This window comes from Cannabis sativa, chromosome 6 (assembly GCF_029168945.1).
Source record: "Cannabis sativa cultivar Pink pepper isolate KNU-18-1 chromosome 6, ASM2916894v1, whole genome shotgun sequence".
NCBI lineage: Eukaryota > Viridiplantae > Streptophyta > Magnoliopsida > Rosales > Cannabaceae > Cannabis > Cannabis sativa.
In genome coordinates, this window is record NC_083606.1 from 54,094,127 (window position 1) to 54,114,667 (window position 20,541).

At 34.2% G+C, this 20,541-nt stretch overlaps 1 protein-coding gene across 1 annotated transcript in view; it reads right to left on the reverse strand.

Annotated features, from left to right (window-relative positions):
* LOC115694999 (oxysterol-binding protein-related protein 4C) overlaps positions 1 to 20,541 on the reverse strand; it is a 75,724-nt gene that overhangs the window by 38,452 nt on the left and 16,731 nt on the right. The window contains exon 2 of the mRNA XM_061117297.1: positions 18,129 to 18,293. Coding sequence (XP_060973280.1) covers positions 18,129 to 18,293 — 165 coding nt within the window. The remainder of the gene's footprint in view (positions 1 to 18,128; positions 18,294 to 20,541) is intronic.

A 20,541-nucleotide genomic window follows, 5' to 3' on the forward strand; every position in this document is an offset into this window, starting at 1 on the left:
GAAATAAGTTTCTTTAAAAGAGTACTTGTTTCCGCCTTATCGCTTTTTGCAAAGCGCTTCTCAATTTCAGCAAGGAAAGTTGTGGCATCGGTGACCTCCTCGGATACCGCACCCCTAAAAGCCTCAGGTATGCCGCGCTTAATGATCATAAGACTCATGCGGTTTGAACGGTCCCACTTCTCATAAATCCTCCTTTGCTCGGAGGTACTGGTATCCGTAAGAGAAGCAGGACGATCCATCCTTAATGCAAGGTCAAGATCCATGCAGCCAAGAACAATAAAAATGTTCTCCTTCCAGTCCTTAAAGTTATTACCAATAAGGACCGGTACCGAATTAAGGTTAGCAGATACACTAGCAACAGCTGAAAAGAACAATACAATTACATAAATAACATGCTCATATAAGAATCCGAATAAAACAATAAATTCAAATATTGGTTAATCCCATCTCAAGATACCAAACACAACATTAATATTAAGTCTTTGGACAGTAATATTAATTGTAAGCGGTACTCTTGTTGTAGTGATCAAATATTGACAATAAATTATGTCAAACAATATGCAATCTTTGGACTAACATATTATTCACACAAAATACCTTATAATTGTCACACATTTATTACCACAAACATGCATGAAATTCATCCAAATATTAACTCACCTTTGGGTTAGTTAATAAATTTATGAATTACATACACACAATTATCTTAATATTTTTATTAAATTAATCTACACAAAAGAGATCACTTTGGTGATATTTTGTTTCAATTAATTTAACTAAAATATTAAATATCCTTAATAAATTTCTAAACCAAAATTTGAATTAATTGTTACTGAATTATTATTATTATTATTAAAATTATTATATATTTTAAAATAATAATAATAATAACAATAATAATAATAAAGAAATCAGAATGCTAATCGCATTCTCCAACAACAGAACAAAAGGACAAACAATATATATAAATGGCATTGAATTACAACAATTTATATATATGTACTGCCAACCAAAATAATAATTTAAACCCAACGACTGAATCACATGAATATATTAACTAAAGTACTAAATTTCTTGTTTGACTTCAAACCAAAAGTAATTATTATTAATATACATATCACCAAAAAACTGTATATATATACTTGAGAAAATAGTTATATACTGATATCATATATCAATATTCTGGAAAAGATGGACCACTGACAAGCCTATGTAATATGCATATATATATTCAAAACGATTGTAAATTCTGAAAGGAATAAATCTCTCTCAAATTTAATTCCAGACAGAGTTATGCATATGTATCCTGCAATTAACGATAACGATTGAAAGAAACAAAAAATTTCTAACGACACATATATACAGAGTAATCTAACGATTACAACCAAAACAAATATATATTTGTATATATATATATTCGGAGTGAATACTTAACGGAATATTCCAAATGTAAAAATAATAATTGAATGGAAGATCAATACTACCATAAATTCTCAAGAACTAATTTAGGGATGCTCTTGATACCACATGTTAGGAATACTGTAAAACTTAATATAGCCCTAATTAATTCATGAGAATTAAACAATAAGATTAAAGAATAGCGGAAGCGTACCGGAGTCCATAGAATCGACCTTTAAATGATCTTTATTGGTATGATCTTCCAATTTGCATCAAAATCTTTCTCTGTAAACTTTTTGCTCTTGGTGATGGGGATACAAGAGTGAAAAGATACGATGCAAATGGGGACCATTACCCGTTATATTACCAACAGACAAACCTGTTGGCAATATTTTTGACTATTTCTATTTGGCCCCTCATCAATATAGAAATTGTCTTTATGGTATCCACATATTAAAATCATAACAATCATGCCCTTAAGTCATAAACTTTATTCCAAAATAGACCACATAAATTTGACTTATTTATTTGATGACCCAACACACATTTTATATATACAATTGTGACCCCAATAAATTCTAACAGCAATAGCTAAATTTTTTTTAAAGATCGAAATTTCAAACCCCATTTAAAAATTAAAAAAAGACTAATTAGCAATTTTCCCCCTGAACTTTGACATGTACTAAATTATGCCCCCTGAACTTTTTTGGTCGTTAAAAATTTTCCCTGAACTATTAAGATTGTTAAATTTAAGGACTTTTATCTAATTTTAGTAAAAAATTTCTAACATGGATGAAAGTTCAGGGGGCATGTTTTAATACATATAAAAGTTTGAGGGGCATGATTTGGTAGATATCAAAGTCTGGGGAGCATGATCTAGTACTTGGAACAGTAAAATTGAATGAAATTAGACAAAAGTCCTTAAATTTAACAATCTCAATTGTTCAAGGGGAATTTTTAACGACAAAAAAAGTTCAGGGAGCATGATTTGATATATGTCAAAGTTCGGGAAGAAAAATTGTTAATTAGCCTTAAAAAAATACATTACCTAATTAAAAAAATTAAACATATATGTATTGTACGTAACATCACCTAATTGAACCTAATTAAAAAAAATTAATTATACGTGTATTACACGTAACATCAATGTAAGCATCTTTTAGAATACGTTTCATTAAAAGTATATATATTTCTTTTTGATAGAAATATATATTTATATATGTATATGTATATGCACAAATTAAGAAATACTGTGTGTTTCTTTTTAGACAGAACATTTAAGACATTACTACACTAAAGTAAACATTTTATTACTTGGCAAACAGCATATTATATGCATTAGAAGATACATTTTTATAAAGAATGATAGAATATTCTTCATCTAAGAATTAATTATTTACATGTATTGAATATACATAAAAATAATTTCACAAAATAATTATATTACTTTTTATTGTCTTAATCATTTTATATTAAAAAAATTTAATTAGACCATATTAATAAATTAAATTATATATAATTATTTATTATATTATATATAATTAAATTATATAGCACCTAATATAATTAAAACTAAGCATGCGTGCCTTGCATATAACTTTTTTCTAATATATATATAGATATTAATATCTATAGATTGAAATAATTATAGAAAATTACATTTGAATTTTTGTATTTTCTTAAAAGTGTGTGCGGTGCTTTTTGAACATTTATTAATTCTTTAATTCTAAACCACATATCGCACCATATCTCACAGTTTGAGAAAAATAAAAACTACAATCACAGTACCACGAAGAATTTCAAATCACATATTTAGGACAATTTTCACTTATATACAAAAAAAAAATGTAAAAAAAATATAATTACATAATTTTATACAATTTATAAATATTTACAAATAAACTTATATATTTACTATTTTAACATGTTGATTATTTTTAATTAATTTTCTAAAAAAATAAACACATAAAATTAAATATATAACTACATAAATAAATATTTATATATTGATATATTGCTAATATTATGTTACTAAAATTTAATAGGAATTTTTAGAAAATATATAAACATATTTACTAATATTATTTATGTTAGTTCATCAACAACTTCAAAAATAAAATACTTATACTGATTTATTATTTTGAATAAACACATGTTTATTAATTGTTCAAAAAAAATTAAAAATAAACAAAATATATTATAGTACCAATTTTTCTATTAAAATTCTCCTTTACTCTAATAGGGCGGGGAGATTTCAGTGAATGGACGATTGCAGATTTGCGATATTGATGTGTTCTCCTCTTCAACATTAGTTGGAACCATGGGAGGGAGGGGAAGACCCTAGAATGGCAGCAAAGGCTGGGAAGGTTTCGGCTCAGGATGGAGGGCGGAATGCCTTGATTTGTCAGATCCATTAACAAAATCTATGGCTAAATTTGTGGGATATGAAGCGGTGTAGATCTCTGAATCAGAATCAGATGAAGAAGCTGAAAATCTAGATCGATTAGCACATAATTTAATTCGTGAGTAGAAGAAGTTAGAGATATAGGAAAAATTTGCTACGATTATGTCGTTGATTCAGAAAAAGGAAAGCAGTCTCAGGAATTGCAGATACAGAAGCTATGTCTAGTACAATCTGTGATCCCTGTCCTATTTTGTATATGGATAAATTGGAGGTGATGTAGGAATTTCTAGTAGAATAAAAGTGAAAATTCAGAATGAAGATATAATTGAAGAGGTGAATTAATGGGCTTCAACACTTGAGTGTTATGTGCTTGGAGCTAACCTGCCTCTTTCAATGATGGAGGGATTCTGTTGGCGTGTTTGGAAGAACAAAGGAATATAGAAGATTGGAATGATAGAACATGATATTTTTCTTATTCTGTTCAACACTACAGAATTATTAAGAGTTAGTCCCACATTGCTAATGTGTGGAAATAAATTGTGATATATAAGATGAATGGGCTACTCCTCCCATTGCCAATTGGTTTTGAGATGAAACCACATTAATCTTATCCCTAAATTCTAACATGGTATCAGAGCCACTTGTGATCCGTTGTGAGCCTAAAGTGCCACCGATCCAAAAAGCCACTTGTTATCCGTTGTGAGCCAAAGTGCTGCCAGTCCAAAAAAGATACTTCCGCTGTCTCCCCTTGAACCTCCATTTGGGACCTTCTGGCCAATGTGTGCCAATTTCCAGTGTTGGAGTCTTTGGCCTGTTTCAAAATCCACAAATTTCCCGACGTACATCCATAAATTTCCCAATATTTGGCCTTAAGGGATTCTTTCAAATGTCATGTTTGGTCCTGTGGTCTCTTAAAGGTCGTTCGTTATACCCACACTTTCCAGGCCCAAACGTGAGGAGGGTGTATTAAGATTTAGTCCCACATTGCTAATGTGTGGAAATAAAATGTGATATATAAGATGAATGGGCTACTCCTCTCATTGCTAATTGGTTTTAAGATGGATCAAGACTTCCCAAACATTGTAGAATTCGTAATAGGAATGATAAGCCTAAATTTTTTTGGATGCCTAAGGCTCAAGGAAAAATAGTTGAGATTACTAATGAGGTTGTCGAAAAGCTACAAATGTCAAAACATACAGTTTAAGTGAAAGCAACTCAGAACACTCGAGCAGGGTGTAAGGAGTTTTCTCTTAGACTAGGACCCTCTCAAACAAATTTTAATTTAGATAGGCATAAAACAGGGTTACCGACTCCTATTAAAAATTCTTTCCAAGTGCTGAACGACTTAAATGATAGGAAGATTAAAGTTGGTCAAGTTCTATGTGATTTAGGGGCAAATAAGGGCGAATGGGGAGATCCTCTAGCCCCTAATGGATAGAATCATCACATGGAATTTTAGGGGATCAATAGTCGCTCAAAACAACAAGAAGTAAGGAGGTTTTTCTAAAGAGTGCGGGTTTAGTTGGTCTCCTTGAAAGCAATGTGAAATCTCCTATATTCGGAGATTTATACTTGAATGTATTTCCAGTGTGGTGTTTGAAAACAAATCTTTTCTATAATCCTAATATAGCAATAGTTTTATCTTGGAAAGCTACTACTTTTCATGTGGATATTGTGAAGGATACAACTCAGTTAATTCATTGTTAGATTGCTCCAATTCATTGAATAATTTTTTGATAGACTTTTGTTTACGCTTTTAATGAAGCAGCGGGAAGAGTAGTCATCTAGGAATATTTAAGAGTTATTTCAACCATCAGAAAAGGTCCATGGATTATCCTAGGTGATTTTAATGTTGTTTGTAATCCTAAAGAACGATTAAAATTCAATGGGCTTACTAAAGACTATAAGGTTTTGAAGAAACATATGGAATATTGCCAAGTAATAGATGTCAAGCTTAATGGTAATTCTCATACATTGAACAATAAGAAAGAAGGGAAGGCTAGAGTCTATGCGAAGCTTGATAGAGTCAATGCAAATCAATCGTGGCTAGATAAGTACACAAGTGTTGAAGTTACCTTCTTCCCTAAAGGTGATTTTGACCATAGCTCAAGTGTCCTAATTGTGTATCCTATTAATCCTAGAGGTAAGAAGCCTTTTGGATCTTTAATTTGTGGAGTTATCATGCTGATTTTTTCTGGAAAGTGGAGGCTATTTGGTAAGAACCTTACCATGGGATTGAGATGTTCTGTGTTGTTCATAACCTTAAAAAGTTAAAAAAAAAACATGCTAAAGGATTTTAATACAAATAAATAAATTGGTAACATTCATGATACATACTACAGTTCTCTTCAAGAGATGAAGAATTTTCAAGAGGCATTACAGACAAAATTGAGGTTGTCAAAAAAGCCTTTGTTGATTTCTAAGCTGATTTACTTGGCTCTAAAATGTCAAATGGGAAAATTATTAATGTTAAGATTGTCCAATAGGGGAGCAATGTAATAGAGAGATAGGAGACTCCTATTTTTGAGTAGGCCTTATACTAAATAGGAAGTCAGAATGGTCGTGTTTTCTTTTTTGGATTCAAAATCCCTGAGACCGAATCGTTTGAATAATACATTCTTTAAGAGAACATGGAGCATTGGTTTTAAGGATTCACTGCAGCTATAATTTCTTTTTAAAATACAAAAGAGCTATTGAAAGAAATAAACAACGTTACTTTGCCATTGGTGCCGAAGGTTAAATGCTCTGACACTGTTGCATATTTCTGGCCCATTTCATGTTGCAATGTACTGTATAAAAATACAACAAAGGTAATCTATTCTAGACTTATAATTATTCTTCTTCCCTTAATCACTTAGAGTCAAGGATTGTTTGTTCATGGGAGATTCATTCCGCACAACATAATAGTTTGTCAAGACATTGTCAAACATTATAGGAGGAAGAATTGTAGGCCTTCTTGCATAAAGAAAATGGACATAAAGGAAGCCTATGATACTATTGACTGGAGATTTATCGAAGAGATGCTAAGGGCCTTGAAATTTGAAGAACAGTTTATTAAGTTGGTGATGATGGTTTGTATTCAAACACCTAAGCTTTCCATATTCTTCAATGGATATTTACATGGTTGCTTTGATTCTAAGCGTGGTTGAATACAAGGTGATCTGATATCCTCCTTTTGTTTGTATTGGGTATGGAATAATTAGGTAGACTACTGGCTAAACTAGCAACATGGAATAATTTTTAATTTCAGCATAGGTGTGGAGGATTGAAGTTAACAAATATTTGTTTCACTGATGACATATTGCTTTCTATCATGGTAATGTCAAATCCTTTATGCTACTTCTCCAAAGTTTTAAATGGTTCTCAATTACATTAGTGCTACACGAAAATGCAATTAAAACCGTGGTATACTATATAGGAATGGTCTACCAAGATGTCCAATATATTCTCGTTTCTTCCAGTTTCAGTCATAGTAAGTTGCCATTTAAATGTTTGGGAGTTCCTATTTGTGTTAAGAGGACATCTAATGCTAAATATAAGGTGTTGGTTGAGAAGATGGTAGCCTGAATTTGTCTCTGGAGCACAAAGCATCTGTCATGAGCAGGAATAGTTGTTCATGTCAACTCAATTCTTATGGGTATTCACACCTATTGGGCCCAAGATATGATTCTTCCAAAAGAAAGGTTTCACAAGTCATAGATAAAATTTGTAGAGAGTTTTTATAGGAATGGGGCAGGGGTATAAAGCTACTAGAATAAAAGCTTGGAACGTAGTCTGTAAATCAAAAAGTTAGGGTGGTTTGAGTTTTAGGTGTTTAGAGGACTAGAATATTGGAGTAATAGGGAAACATGTGTGGACCTTAGCTCAGAAGAAAGATAATCTATAGCCGAAGTGGGCTCATGAAGTGTATATGAAAGATCAAAAATACTGGTGGGAGTATACTCTCCAACAAGACAACAACTAGTATTGTGCGAAAATAATATAGGTGAGAGATGTACTCAAGAACTTCTACACTAAACACCAACTAGAAAGGCAACAGTACTCCATACAACAAATATGTGATGTTATTGCACAAAGATCAACAGAGTAATTGGTTTTTTGTCAAGATATGGAATAGGTATAGTATTCTAAAACATAGAATGGTGACTTGGTTGGCAGCTTGGAACAACTTGAAAATAGGGGATACGCTGCTACAGCATGGGGTCCAAGACCCAGCAGCTTGCTTGGAACGGAGCAGGAAACACATGAGCATCTCTTCTCTAGATGCACCTACAATAAATAGTGTGTTTCTAAGCTATTAACAAAGGTTGGAATTGGCTCCAATCAGCTTCAATTCAAATGTGTTTTGAATTGGATCTAAAGGTGTAAATAAAGCAAGTTGAGGAAAGGAATTCTTGTCATGGTTTTTAATGCTTATATATCTTATTCGGAGAGTGAAGAACAAGGCTTTATGGGATAATGAAGTTCAAACAATAGGAAGTTTCATCTAATGGGTAAAGTATACAGTAAGTTTAAGAATTACATGTTTAAAAATTGTACATATAAGTGATATGTATAGAAGATGGCTTGACAAAAATGTTAAATTTTTTTGTTTTGTGGTGTGTGATGTTTGTCCTATTGAGGGAACTCCTTCAATTGATTATTAAACTAATGTAATTATACAAACTTTTGAAGGAATACAATTGACTTATTTACCAAAAAAAATGAAATTTCAATTAAATGTGACATTATGTATAAACACTATTTTTATCCGTATTCCCGGATGAGATATATGTTACAATTGTGGAAGAGTGCCACGTTGAATTATGCATGGTTAGTATATAACCTCTACCCCTCGGCATCACGAAAAATGTTATATACCAGAACCTATCTAGAGGCTCTTCCTATTAGTAAAGGTGAAACAGACTCCAGGATTCTCATTAGTAAAACTATTATAAAGGACCATAAGTTATAGGCGCTCCAAGATGGTAGCATGTTAGCCTAGTCCAGGAAAGCTTTAGCCAGATGTTCCTAGAACTCACTCGCGTGTGTCCTATTTTGAGCTAAATATGACGGTTGTATACCTTTTGACACCAAATCACATCTTTTCCTCTGCGTCAGACTATGGTAGTGTGCGTACATGCTTTATAGCTTCTCTTTGTCCAATGGCTTGTCTAGACACCAACTTTGTAAGGTAAAATCTTTGGGCGACACGTGTCCTTAGTCCCATCAAATGGGTTGCAGCAACCGTACACCACACAATGAGGAGACTCCCATCCCACCAACGGTAAGATCGCCATGTTGTACACAATAGCCATAGAAATGTGCTTTGTAAGAAACTCTACGTGGGTGGATGGTATGCCCTCATCCACACATGTTCATATGAATAGCCCTATTTTTCATGTGCAAAGAGTGAACAATTTTTACTTACAAAATCTCTGTCGAAATTCCTATGAGTTTTCTTCTTCTCCAAGAGAAACAAGAGGAATGTAGAATTAATACTAATAATGTAAACATTTGTAATACTTAAACACTTGACGGTTAGGCTAATACAATGGACTCATGGACTAGGGATTATTAACCTCAAACCATGTAAAAAACTATTTGTCTATTGTTTATTATTCTATATTTTCCTTAAGATCTAATTAATCAGCTTCTGAAAATCTTATTAAATATTTTAGTGCTTTCATTGTGAGCTAAGGAAAGTTTTCTAGTCGTCATACCACCTCAACCATGGTGTTAACATGAAAGAACGGAGGTAAGAAAACCCCATTAGATACAGTTATGGAGGAAGCAGACTCCCTCACCTCTGGTTCCCAAACATGCGGTATAGGATAAGAAGGTGCAACCAATGTCAAGAATCGAAGGGAAGATGTCGAGAATGTGTTTGACAGCCTCGACGATGACCAGAACCCTAAAAACAGGCAAAAAGTAGACGACAACAGAGACTACATAAAAAATGGGAACTATAAAGATGGTTATTACTATGACCACGACCCAAACTTAATGTAAGTGACTAAAAGAGGCTACTCAGATAAAGTTAACAGAACAAAGGAAGCTCACTGAGAAAATGAAAAAGATGATGTAATGCCTCTAGACAAAGTTTAGAGACTTGGCAAAGACCGAAGATGACCCTTCAGTTGAAGTAATGGTTGGAGGATGTGCTCACAAACAACCAAAAGTCAAAACCTTGAATCCTTGCAAGGATAAATATAAAGGCAAGGTAGATGAGCTCCCATAAAAGTCCATTCCTAAACAAAAAGACACAAATCCACTCAAACAACCCTCAAGGATGCAAAGGGCCAGCGGTGCTTTCGAGCCTGAACACCCTTTTGATCCTAGAGGAAAGATCGTGCTAAGGGGAAAAATGCAAGAGTAACTAAGCCAAAAGGGCAAAGGAACCGCCCTAGTGATTCTGTCAATCAAGACATAAGGACGATCGTGGGACATTCTAAGGACAACTAGTCCACTATAGACCTTCGACAGTGAATCAATGCCAAGTACGAGAAGTACAAGGGTGAAAAGGCAAGGCCACGTGGGGGTGACCTTAGGAACCACTTAAGCGATAAGATGAGAGGATGTGATCTTCCTGAGAGTGACATAACGAGGTTGGAGGAGCATATAGCTGCTCTAACCAAGTTGGTTAAAAAACAAAGCAGAGCCCTCTCGGACTCAGAGGATGAAGACCCAGAACCTTGTGTAAGGAGGATTGTAGAGATCGCACTTCTAGAAAACTCAAAGTGCCCCACATTGAGTTAGATGAAGGAAGAACTAGTTCGCGAGCGCATTTGGAAAATTACAAAAAAATGATGCAAGTTGCCTGAGTCAGTGACAATGCCAAGTGCTTATGTTTTTCCTTAACCTCGACTAAGTCTGCAGAAGATTGGTGGAAGCGACTAGCCCAAAAATTAATTGATAGCTAGAGGGACTTACAGTCGTCTTTCAGCAAATAGTTTATTGTTGCATGTGACAAGGACATGGAAGTTGGTTCTCTCACTAATGTCAAACAACAACCTAATTAAATCTTAAAGGCTTTAATTCAAAGGATGATGGAGGTAGTTCCTCACACTAAAGTTAGCGATGACATGAAATTGATGGCCCTCCAATCTGGATTAGCTATTGGCTCTCTGCTATTGGGAGAGGTGCACAGAAAGAGAGCCAAAACTTTGAGTGAGTTTATGGTGAAGGCCCAAGGAATCATCAACCTAGAGGATGCCTACATACAGGATCTTAGAGTTCCTCTAACTCCACCTCCTTCCATTGATACTCTAAACTTCACACCCAAAGTTCTGGCTCCGGCCTTAACTCTTCTACGATCTTAGTTTTCCCCAACCGTTTATGGACCTGCTACTTCCAATCTATTTGGTACGTAGACCAATTTTTCTAGGTACGGGGCAGCATAGACGGGATGTAGTGTAGCTCTTGGATAAGCAAAAACTGAGGCCCAAGAGTCTAATGTGAGCCAACCCTGAAAAAAGATAGGGGGTAAAAGCCACAATTAGAATGATTCTTTAAAAAAGCCACGAAAGGAGTATGACCAAAAGTACACTGAGTATACAAGTCTAATAGACACTCAAGAAAACATGTACAAAGAGACCTATAACATGGTCCATTACAGGAAACCTCTATGAATGTCACATGGAGGAAGGAATAGATGTGATCAAAATGAGTATGATTATTTAAAAGTTGAGATTGAAATGTTGGTCCAAGCGGGATCTCTAGACACTGGGTCCAAATCCTGATCATCTATCCAAGATAGAGGGTCATACACGGACACATGATTGTTCTCGAATAGTAGAACGTTGTAAATCCTCTATAGGGGGTTGGATGTTCTCAAGCTCAAAGAGCATCATTGCCTGTACTCCCTGCTCTACCAGCCTCGGTTGGGGTGGCATTACTTGCACCAGGACCGGGAACCCCATATCCTCTTGGACTCACTCCACCTTTAGTGGACGGACATGTGGTTGCAATCTAAGGTGGACCCCATCTTGCAAGAAGTACTCAAAACTCGCAAAAATTGTACTTGAAAGAGGTAGTAGAAGGGAAAGTGTGTGTGCTGGTGCAATCTCCCGTACAGTGCCCCAAAATGATGAATATTTCAATCACCTTTACCGAGGATGATGCCAAAAATGTGCGATTACCCCATAACAATCCTTTAGTGATTGATGCATAAATTTCCAACAACGAGTTTCCACGGTTCTTATGGTTAATGGGAGCTCTGTGAACATCCAATTCAAATTGGCATTCCAAGCGATATGGCTTACCGAGACAGACTTAACCCCTTCCCCCATTCAATTGCAAGGCTTCAATGGAGATACCCTCATTTTGATGGGGAAGGTCTAGTTACCTATCACCCTCAAAGGAGAAAATAATGCAAGCCCTTTCAAGCACTCAACTTTTATGGTAACAGACTGTCCAACCGCATATAATGCAATACTAGGGCAGCCAACTCTAGTGGGTTTTGGGGCAATGACTTCTATTAGGCATTTATACATGATGTTCCCGTGTGATAATGGATGTATTGGCACAAACAAAGGTGATATGAAGAGTGCGAGTAATTGCTACAACCTCTAAACACGAGCCATGTACATGATCCCGGAAGAGACACTTACGTCTCCCAGAACGACAAATCTAATGGACATTAAGGCTGTCTGGGAGGATTTTCAAGACAAAGTGGATCCCATGGTTTGGAATGAAAGAAACCTAGAACCAATGGAGGAGGTAGAAGAGGTAAGCATCAGTTATGAAGACCCCACGGGGACTATTAGAATGGGAAGAAACCTACCCCCGTCCATAAGAGAGAATATCATAAACACACTCAAAAGGAACTATGATGTGCTGGCATGGAGCCATTTTGATATGACCAAGATTGACTATAGCACCATCTTCCATGCTTTAAACATTCAAGAAGACAGAATGCAAGTCCGCAAGAAGAGGAGACCTTTAGATCTGGTAAGGGTTGAAGTTGTTAAAATGGAAGTATATAGGTTGACCACCAATGATATCCTTCGTGAATTGTTATTCCAGTATGGCTTGCAAACTCAGTATTGGTTTTGAAACCCAATGGCTTGTGGAGAAGGTGCATTGACTTTACCGATCTAAACAATGTCTGCCATAAAGATTTCTTTCCACTCCTACAGATAGATCAGATGGTAGATGCCACATCCGAGTACAAGTTTCTCACTTTCATGGATGCCTACTTCAGGTATAATCAAATTAAAATGCATGTCACGAATGAGGAGAACACTAGCTTTAAAATTGACAAAGGTATTTATTTTTACAAGGTGATGCCATTTGGGCTTAAGAATGCTGGAGCGACATATCAATGGATGGCCAACTGAATGTTAAAAAAAAACTAGGGAGAAACATGGAGGTATATGTCGATAACATGTTGGTTAAGTCCCATACCTCTAAAGGACATGGCCAAGATCTTGAGGAAGCTTTTGTAGTAATTAAGAAGTATGGGATGAAGCTAAATCTCAAGAAATGTACCTTTGGTGTTTTCTCCGAGAAGTTCTTAGGGTTCATTGTCAGCTTTTGTGGAATTGAGGCGTGCCCAGAGAAGATCAAAGCCTTCATCGACATGCCTTCTCCCAAGAAACACAAGGATACCCAAAGTGTCACTAGTCGAATTGCTGGACTTAGTAGGTTTATTTCAAAATCTACGGATAAGTGTATACTGTTCTTCAATGTATTGTGAGGCAACAAGAAGTTTGAATGGACTAAAGAGTGCAAAGTTGCTTTCCAGAACCTAAAGGAGCATTTGACTCAAGCTCCCATTTTATTAAAGCCCGTGGAAGGAGAAGATTTGTATTTTTGCTTGGCAGTGTCTGATCATGTTATTAGTGTCGTGCTTGTGCGAGAGGAAGAAATGGTCCAATTCTCGGTCTATTACGTAAGCAAAAGATTGTTGGGTGCAGAATCCAGATATCCCATGATCGAGAAGTTGACATTTTGCTTACTAAATGCGTCCTGAAAATTAAGACCATACTTCTAAGCCCATGCCATAAAAGTACTAACGAATCATCCCCTCCTCCAGGTGCTTCGGTATCTAGAGTCCTATGGCAGGTTGCTAAAATGGGCCATGGAACTTAGCCAGTTCGATATCTAGTACCAGCTGCAGGTATCTATCAAAGGTCAAGCCTTTTTTAATATTATAGTAGAGTGTTCTAGCTTGAATGACCACCTAGAAGATCTAGTCCTAGAACTGCCCACCTGAAGGTCTATGATGAAAAAAGATTCAGAGTCGGGATCATTCTGATCTCCCGATAAGGGCACCAACTCTAGAGTGCTCTACATTTTAGTTTTTGTGCTTCCAACAACAAAGCAAAACACGAAGCTATGGTGGCAGGCTTAAAATTAGGTAAGGAAGTAAGAGCTGAATATATCAAAATACACAGTGATTGCCAGCTGGTGGTGAATCAAATTTCTAGTGAGTACCAGACAAAGGGCAAAAAAATGGCTATATACGCCATGATGTCCTAAGAGTTGTTGCAAGAATTCAAAAGTTACAGCGTCTTCCATGTTTCGAGAGAACAAAATTTGCTTGTGGACATGTTAGCAAAACTTGCAACGAACCCTAAGATCATCAAACACTGAGTAGTCCTAATTTGTCACCTATAGAAGCCAAGCTTTGAAGTGTAGGGGTAAATGTCATAGTCGACAACTCTCACTCATGGATGGCATGCATTTACAATTTCTTGAATTTAGGAGAGCTTCCCATGGATAAGGCTGCTTCCAGAAAGGTTCAGTATTAAGCTTCATGTTATGTGATCATGGATGGGAAACCTTATCGCCGGGGACTATCAATGCCATACTTGAGGTACATCGCTGGATTAGAAATTAGCACCATGATCCATGAGATTCATGGTGGCTTTTGCAGAGTCCATAATTCCTGACCAAGTTTATCCAAGAAAATCCTTTGCCAGGAGAATTTTTAGCCCACAATGAGGAATGACTGCGTAGAGTATGTAAAGAAGTGCGAGCAATCCCAGAGATATGCTAAGGTTTTGCGTGCACCCCCTACTGAGATCTCACTCATGAGTAGCCCATGGTCTTTTACAGTTTGGGGAATTTACTTGGTAGGATCTCTCCCCACAGGAAAAGGAGAAGTCAAATACGGGATAGTCTCAGCTGATTACTTCATGAATTGGGTTGAGGCAGAACCAATGAATATTGTCACATCAAAGAAAGCCCTGGACTTTGTTATTAAGAACATTGTGTGTCGATACAGACTTCCTTGCAAGATCATCTTTGATAACAGAAAGCAGTTTGACAGCGAGCACTTTATCAAACTTTGTGCCCAGCACGGAATCGTGAAGAACTTTTCAGTTGTAGCCTGGTCGTAGGCCAACAAACATGTAGAAGCCATAAACAAAATCTTAAAAACAACATTGAAGAAAAAGCTCCAAGCCCGTAAAGCTCATTGGCCAGAGGAACTTCTGCGAGTTTTTTAGGCCTATAGAACCATAAAGAAAACTTCTACGAGACACATGCCATATGCAATGGCTTATGGGTGTGAAGCAGTAATCCCTATGGAGGCCACGATCCCTTATCATCAACAAGACACTTACGACCCTTCTCAAAACCATTCCCTGCTCCAGGAATAGTTGGACTTAATTGAAGAACTCTGAGAACAGTCACAGGTTCAACTTAAAATGTACCAAGGCAATATTGTTTGGCACATTAATTCCAAAGGTGAAGAGTCTTACATTTGATGTTGGAGACCACGTCTTGAGAAGAGTATTCGTAGCTTTGCAAGAATTGGGACTGTGGGTACTTGGCCCAAATTGGGAAGGCCCATATGAAATACTTGAAAAAGTATGCCAAGGAACTTTTCAGTTTAAATTAATGGATGGATCGAGGGGCCCACTATTGGGATGGAGCATTCGATTTGGCATTGGGATCTTGAGCTGGCACTTCTGAGGTATTCTGGGGCAAAGGATCATTCTCTCCTAAGGGAATGTCTATGATCTTTAGCAATTGATCTTCACCAGCTGGTGCATTCTAAGTCCCTTGGGCAATAGTTTCAGCCTCACCATCCTTCACGACCGTGACCCCGTCATAAGTATCGAGATACTCATCGACATTGTGCTTGTAAACCTTGACTCTTTTTGAAAACTCCTCAGCATCCTTACACAAATGGTTATAGATGTCGGGGATACTTTCCTCAAGGTGAGCCAGCAAAAGAATATTGGCTAGGTTCACGAAATTGGTTAGGGCTCATTGGTGAGATTATTGCTCTTCTTGATACTCTTCCCTCTCTGTATAAAGATCTATGCGCAAAGAGGTGAACTCTTTCAAAGCATTTCCCCGGCCTCACTAAGAAAGGAGTTTAGTCTCCTGCAATCAATTTATTGTTTTGGACTGTGCCTTAATTTTCTTGTCCTTCTCCTCAACGCAAACTTTTAGAGTTATGACCTAATCCTCTATGAGCTTTATCAGTGCCTCGACCGTGTTGACCTTGGCCTCCAACCCTTTGATGTATTCATTTTCGTTTTGGTGTTTAAGATTCCTGGTTACTGCCTAGTTTTCAAGGTCTGTCTTGGCCTTCACAACTTCCTCAAGCTTTTGAGTGAGAGTGGATTTGGCAGCTTCTAACTCCTTAAGATGAGCCTTTTATTTTTCCTTAATTTGGGATGTGAAGGATGCCTTATACTCATTGTACTTTTGTAAGTACTTCTTATCGGCTATTGCGTCAGCTTCCTTGAAATGTCATTCAACCTCTTTCTTGATGGCTTCAACTCAGAGTTCTAGGTACTTCCGAGCAGTCAAGGAAAGGTCCAGCTGGACCACTATTGTCTGCACCTCCTTGCAAGTTTTCTCTGTGAAGAATGCCATCTAGAATAAATTGAATAAGTCTGGGAAAAGAGTGATGTTTTGCACTAAGTGAAAAGGAAAAATGAGGTGGAGATGAGAAATAACCCAGCCACTTATTGCCTCAAAGTGTTGGCCAGGAGCACGAGGTCAAGCTACTGCCAATAGCCCACTTCTCAATTGTTGAATCGGTCAGGTTGACCTTAATGTCCTTGATTGCATCAGAAATGAAGGATACTAACTCCATACAAAAGCAAGGAACTAACTATTTTCCCATAGCAGGGAGGTCTGTTATAGGTGTCGAAGTACCCCAAATTAAAAATGCCCTCTGTGATCTTGACCCTCTGCAAGCGTACGCTTGATGTATGCATCTGCCTTTCGTACCTACTCCAAGACCTCAGCCCAAAGATGAGTGGGCTTTATAAGAAACTTAAATGGTAAGGGCAAGATGTTTGGAAAGCTAGCTTAGTTGGGTTAGCTAAGGAGGTTGAGGCAGAGATTACTTGGTTTCTTGAGATTTGGTTGGGTGGTTTAGATTGGTTGTATTGTTGTTTCAACTGAATTTGGGTTAAAGTATTATTGGTCATGAGGACCAGTTGCCTTTCATTTGCTATGTCGATTGGTGATAGAGTTGATGAAGGTGGTTGTTGGATTTGGGCAGGAAGGCGTCCCGCTTTGGCAGATCTAGATCCCTGAGGAGCTAAGTGCCTGGCCCTCTTCTCCTCCCTTCTAGGATGAGGGCAGTGTTGGCATATTTCAGTAATGCATCCACTTTTGGGGCAGAGTCTTCCCTACTTTATTCTTTAAAATATATTTCAAAAATCTCACTTTTCTATTTTATTTGAAGCTTGTACATTAGTTTCTTTTAAATATATCACCAAAATTTTACTTTTTTTTCAAAAAAAAAAAAAATAATATATTTAATTTATCCATTAAAAATATATAATATTAATGTATATATCCACATATAAAAAGAATGGTATTAATAAAATATGTCTAGAAAAATGAATAGTATTTATAAATATAGAGCATGAATAATAAATATTAAAGAAACATAAAAATGAAGAATGAGTTTAAAGCATGTGATGTTTATTTTATTTGTTACTTCAAATACTTTAGAATCCCAACTTTAGAGCATTTGAAATGAGTGTTCTCTAAAGTGTACTTATTAATAAAATACCAAATTCTAATTATAGTAAAGTTGTGTCTTAGTTATCTAATTAATTAAAGATATTTTTTTGTTTTATTAAATGATAAATCGGATTTTGTACTTTTTAAAATGATATAAAATAATACGCTAAGTTTAATTATTGTGAAAGTAAAACTTAATAATAACATGATCTAAAATATTAACTAGAATGTTTACTTTATTATTTTTATTCAACTAAAAATTAAGTTCACTATTATATTAAGAAAATGACGAAAATTGAAGTTAGTATTATTTTGTATCATTTTAAAAAATATAAAGGCATAATTTATCTTTAACAAAATATATAGTAATGATAAGAATGATATATAAACTTGAACTTGCCTGCAATTGGATTAAATCAGATCCTCGTCGTATATTTTTGAATAGACTGAGAACGAGTTGAAGGAGATTGGGGGCCTTGTATTCATCATGTGAATCAGCAAACTCTAGTGATAAAGGTTTCGTTAAAATAACCTTCGTCTCCTCCTTCGTACTCCATATCTCCTCCTTAAATAACATTATTAATTGCAGGTATAATGTCAGTAAAAAAAAAACATTATTATTTTACCATACAGTATTTTCAAATGTAATTTTATCAAATACCTTAATAGTATTTTTAATTGAATGATTTTGTCATCGTTTTAAAATTTAAAAGAAAAAAAGAAAGAAAAAAACAACTCAAATAAAATAAATATTTAGAAATATCTCTCTAAAATTAAATCAAATAACTTTTAATTTAGAATAAATATAAAATTTCAAAATTAACTAAATATGTGACTAAATTTTTGCTCCTGAGAATATGTAAAATATTATTTCACACAAAATTATAGAAGTTTAATTAACTTTCCAATATATTTAATTTATTCAAATCAGATTTCTAGATAAAAAGTTATAATTAAAATATTATGAAAGATTTGTGAAAATTCATGATAATAATAAACTATATGATATATAACTTTAACTTGCAATTATTTTTTGAATTAATTGCGTAAAGATACCTACTTTTAATTTTATTTTCAGAAATGCACTTATTTATATTAATATAAATAATACTGTCAATTTTTTAATTATTTTGTACGCGTGAATACGGAAATAAAACAATTTTAGTTTTAATAAACTTAGAAATCATTTTTATTGGGAAAACACTAAATGTCTTTTTTGGTTTTTTTTTGGGGTTTTTTCAATAATATACTTAAAATTGATTTTATTTGTAAAAATACTTTCAACAAATTTATTTGCACAAATACCGATGTGTCACGTCAGCATTAATACCGAAATTCAAAATTATTACCAAAAATGAAAAAAACTTGAAAATTCTCGCTTTCAGAAATTTCAGCGTTTTTCAAGTTTTAAAAAAGTAACTTTTTAGTTGCTTTTGATGTAAATAATTTATCAATTAGTTACTTTTTATTCAAAAAAAAAAAAATGTTTCAAGATAATTTTTTCTCATACACATTTACTTACTTATTTTTATCAAATAACTTGAAAACTATAATTTTATTTTTTAATTTTTAAGCTATATTATATGTTATTTTATTTATTTTTTTCTAGCAATTTTAAAGTATATTTTGAGTTGTGGGAAACAATACATATATTTTTTTTGATATAAAAAATGATGAACAAGATAAAAGTAACAAATCCCTTTCTTTTATAGATTATTAACAAAGAAGTAACTAAAATATTATATTTAAATAAAATAAGTATACCATTTAATTTTATAGGTTACTACAATAAATATTATAATATTTCATATTTAAAAATTTTTTAGTATCTAAATAAATTTACTTTAAATAAGTAACACCAACATATTCTACGCAAAGAAGAAGTCATGTTTAAAAATTTGGTTTCTTATAAGATATTTTAGAAATTAGTTGATATTTAAAAATTTAATTTTCTAGTAAAGAAACTAAAATATTACTTCTGATTTTAATTATTTTTTCTGACAACGATAATGAAATATATGCTTCCCATATGTTAAAATGATCTCCTAAAATATAAATTGTGGTGATATAAAACTTGAGCTCAAATAATTACTGGTGTAACCAAAAAAAAAATTAAACTTTTTTTTTTAAAAATAGAAAAGAGAAAGATTTATTTTTTAATATTAAAAAAATTATGAATATAGTGTAAGAAAATTATGAGTATACTATATAAATGTGGTGTATATATTGTTTTAAATCTACTACTTTCTCTTCGGTGGAGGCTATTGTTTCAATGGAATGAAATGGCCAATAAAAAGATTTTGAATGCTTACAGGAGAGAGAGCACGTTTTAGAAAAAGAAAAAAAAAAAAGTTAATATTAAATGGTTAATAAAAGTTTTTACGGAAGAGAAAGCAAATAAAACTTATTTTAACTTAAATGTATACCGCATATTAATGTAAAGAAAATCATATTGGTATATACATAAATTAATTACGTAATCATATATTCATAAATAAAATACAATTAGCGTGTGTTGGTGTAATTAATCCTTTTTTTTTGGGGGGGCTTTTTCAATATTATACCTAAAATTAATTTTATTTACAAAAATACCTTTAGGAAAATTATTTGCACAAATAACGTTGTGCCACATCAGCATACATACCGAAATACAAAACAATTACCGAAAATAGAAATCTCGTTTCCTGAAATTCACTTTTTGGGAGTTTTGAAAAAAGCAATCATTTAGTTACTTTTGATGTAAATAAAATAACAATTGGTTACTTTTCCATTAAAAATTTATTTCAGAATTTTACACATATATAAATAATAAA